This window comes from Lathyrus oleraceus, chromosome 6 (assembly GCF_024323335.1).
Source record: "Lathyrus oleraceus cultivar Zhongwan6 chromosome 6, CAAS_Psat_ZW6_1.0, whole genome shotgun sequence".
NCBI lineage: Eukaryota > Viridiplantae > Streptophyta > Magnoliopsida > Fabales > Fabaceae > Lathyrus > Lathyrus oleraceus.
Genome location: NC_066584.1, coordinates 420,540,936 through 420,544,644, shown reverse-complemented (window position 1 = coordinate 420,544,644; position 3,709 = coordinate 420,540,936). Strand labels below are relative to the sequence as shown.

General features: G+C 40.4%; 1 protein-coding gene across 1 annotated transcript; it reads left to right on the top strand.

Moving 5' to 3' along the window:
• Positions 1 to 1,315: 1,315 nt before the first annotated feature.
• On the top strand, positions 1,316 to 3,458 carry LOC127096186 (protein MAINTENANCE OF MERISTEMS-like). The gene is made up of 3 exons (XM_051034793.1): positions 1,316 to 2,023; positions 2,107 to 2,197; positions 2,285 to 3,458. The coding sequence occupies exons 1-3, from the start codon at positions 1,335 to 1,337 to the stop codon at positions 3,398 to 3,400; spliced, it is 1,896 nt and encodes a 631-aa protein (XP_050890750.1). The 5' UTR covers positions 1,316 to 1,334; the 3' UTR covers positions 3,401 to 3,458.
• Positions 3,459 to 3,709: the final 251 nt, after the last annotated feature.

The following is a 3,709-nucleotide window of genomic DNA, read 5'->3' as shown; positions in this document are numbered from 1 at the left end:
GAAATTGGTCACCCTTCTTTAAGTCCTCATCAGACCTCATATATGGGTTGTAGAACATATCTGATGAGGGCTCATCCTCGCCCAAGTTAAGTGTTGTGAAGTGCGCAGGAGGTGAGTAGCGTTGCGCTATAGGTATTTGAGGTTGGTCTTCGTCTTCAGAATGACGGTTCACCAAGTCATCAACCACGTCTTCAACATCATCAACCACATCGTCTTCAACGTGGTGCTCAGCATCTTGTTCGTCATCAATCACAGGATCAATAACCTGTGATTGAATATTCTGAGTTGGTTGAGGTTGTTCCAACACAATGTACAACACTATGTATTCGTAACCAGAGTACTCATGGTTACGAAGCATGTATTGTGTCTCCATGTCATTTTGAATCAATGACTTATAAAACTTGACAGAGTTGTTTTCTGAAAAAAAAGGTTGTTGATAAAAAATTTGGGACACGGGTTGTCTTAGTTTGGACTCAATCTTCCTTTTCAGATAAGAGAAGTCAGCTCCTCTATTTAGACAAAACCGAGTGCATTCGGTGTTTCTAAATAGGAAGCCAGACATATCACATTCATAAGTCTCACCGTTGACGTGAGCTTTGACTTTGTATTGTGAAGAAGATGACATGTTTTGTGAAGACATTGTGAAGGTTTTGTGAAGGTTTTGTGAAGGTTTTGTGAAGGTTTTGTGAAGATATTGTCAAGGTTTTGTGAAGATTGGTGTGAAGATATTGTGAATACCTTTGCGAAAATGTGTGTGAATATTTATACTGCAAGAATCTTACTGAAGATTGCTGTGAAGATATGTGTGTGAAGATTGCTGTGAAGATATGTGTGTGACACGTGGAAGGCATGCATGGGAATCTTGCAGAATAGGTGCAGACTAGGTGGTAGTGTTGGCATGCATTGGTGCAGACTAGGTGGTAGTGTTGACATGCATTGGTGCAGACTAGGTGGGAGTTGTCTTGTCTTGGGGAAGACTTGGTGGAATCTGATGATGCAAAGGTGTGACACGTGGAAGGCATGCATGGGAATCTTGCAGAATAGGTGCAGACTAGGTGGTAGTGTTGGCATGCATTGGTGCAGACTAGGTGGTAGTGTTGGCATGCATTGGTGCAGACTAGGTGGGACTTGTCTTGTCTTGGGGAAGACTTGGTGGAATCTGATGATGCAAAGGTGTGACACGTGGAAGGCATGCATTGCCTCTTTTGTAAGTTCTTCTTGAACATTGCCTCTTTCGTATGTTTGTAATTAGTTTTTTAAAAGTCCAATATAATAATTTTTTATATTGTTTGTTTTTAAAGGATCCCAAGAAATTTCGTCAACGTTCACACCCAATGCCTTATCCAGACCCATGGTGCGTACCTTACATAGAGCGTGCGGGTTTCGGTCATGTAATGCATGTCGTAAATGCCACCATTGATGCCAAATTCATTTTGGCTCTGTGTGAACGTTGGAGACCTGAGACACACACCTTTCACCTACCAACTGGTGAATGTACCGTCACATTAGAGGACGTGTACATGCTTTTAGGTCTTAGAATAGATGGTAAGCCTGTCACCGGAAATGTTCAACAGCCTAACCAAATATGTGTTCAAATGTTGGGGGTAGATCTGGTCGAGGGTGAGGGGTCTGCCAAAGCAAGGGGTCAGGGTATTAAATTATCTAGCCTACAATTGTACCACGACTCCATAACTTTGACTGAGGAATCCTCCGAACAAGAAAAAGTCATAAAAACCCGGGTTTACATTATGCTATTGTTTGGGAACTTGCTATTTCCCGAAGGGACGGGAAATAGCATAAATTTTATGTACTTGAGTTTGCTCGGGGACATTGATAGAATAAGCACATATAGTTGGGGTTCTGCAGTGTTAGCATTCCTATATAGCTCTTTGTGTAAAAATGCACAAAATGAGCACTGTACATTTTCCGGATGTGCTTTTTTGCTTCAAACATGGGGGTGGTGGAGATTGCCGAGGCTAGCCCCAGAAAATCCTAATGACTACTCCTTCCCCTACGCAACTAGGTAAATTTATGATCTTATTTCATTTTGTATATATTTATTCTATACGTATTTGTAACTAATATTATTTATCTTTTTTTGTTTAGGTTCATTACAACCGGTCTGGATTACAGTCTTACCCCCAAAAATAAAATTATATTTTATCGTCAACTGTTGGATCGTCTCCGAGCACAGGATGTATTACCACTAAATCACTCAACTTCTAACTGATTTTTTAATGTCATGCATTCTCGATAAATAACATATTTACTTTTTTCTTTGCAGTTTATTTGGAGGCCATATTTGGGATTGGAACATCAACCCAACCCCGAAGATGCAGCTGTTTGGACAGCAAAAACGGCCATAATGCGGTTCACCACTGTGGAGATGCACCAAAGTGACCGTGTCAAGCTTCAATTCGGAATGCATCAAGACATCCCAGGCCCCCCAATGTCCATGGAACCTTGGCATCTAAAAAAAGTCAGCCACCAGTGGTATGCCCAAAATTGGAAGGAATTTGCTAAGGACTTTCGAAAAATGTGGAAAGACCGTGCCCACTATGTTCTACAATTTCCGGTGGCGCCCAACGAAATGAAGCCGACAAGGGAATATGTGGAATGGTATAGAGCAAATACCAATCCAGAAATGATTGTGTCTGACCCGTTCTATTTGGACGATCCCCGGATGCAACAGCCATATTTCCAACAACAACAACCACCACAGTATTCCCAACAACAACAACCACCACCTTATTACCAACAACAACCACCACAACCATTTTACCAACAACAACCACCACCTCCTTATTACCAACAACAACCACCACCACCATATTACCAACAACAACAACCACAACACATGTCCACCCCCCAACCAAATCAACAATACATACCACAAACTCAATCCCAATACCATGAAGACTACCAACAACAAACTCAACATTCCCACCACCATCAACAGTCCCAACACCTACCACAATATCAATCCCCATACTTCCACCAATCCCAACACTTCCAACACGACAATTTCCCAAGCTCTTCCAGTCCTCCACCTAGCCCCGACACGGGTATACAAGAGGACTACCAACAGAACTACTACACACCACAACAAACATTGCACTTTGGCCAACCCGATTCAACCCTAAACTACCAAAGACCACAATTCGAGGGCGCACCCAGCAGTAGTCAGTTTGTCCCACCGAGACAAAGCTTCGAGGGCGCAGAGGGGACCCGTCTTTCCTACAGCACTGAAGGGACTTCCACCGAACCACAACGGCAAGCGGCAAGGGGGCGCGTTAGGGCAAGGGGTGGTAATAGGGAAGCACCACCACCACGTGAACCGTCTAGGCGAGTAACTAGACCTCCCCCGTGCGGATCGTACAAGGGACCGCATCATATGTGATTAATCATATCTTTGTAATATTTGCCTTGTCTATTATTTAAATAAAAATATTTTCTGTTTATTATCTTTATATCTTTATCTTTATCTTTAAAAATATTGTCTATCATATCTTTATACATATATAAATTAATTTTTTTTCCAAAAATTTTCAAATAATATTAATTACTTATAAATTATATTAATATATATATATATAAAAATTAAATATATATATAAATTAATATATATATATATATATATATATATATATATATATATATATATATATATATATAAATAAAAAAATTTATTTATATATATGTGTGAACA

Coding starts and splice junctions, on each gene's coding strand:
- LOC127096186 (XM_051034793.1), top strand. CDS start 1,335: ATGCCTTATCCAGACCCATGGTGCGTACCTTACATAGAGCGTGCGGGT. Junction 2,024..2,106: donor TCCTTCCCCTACGCAACTAG/GTAAATTTATGA, acceptor TTTTTTGTTTAG/GTTCATTACAACCGGTCTGG. Junction 2,198..2,284: donor ATCGTCTCCGAGCACAGGAT/GTATTACCACTA, acceptor TTTTCTTTGCAG/TTTATTTGGAGGCCATATTT.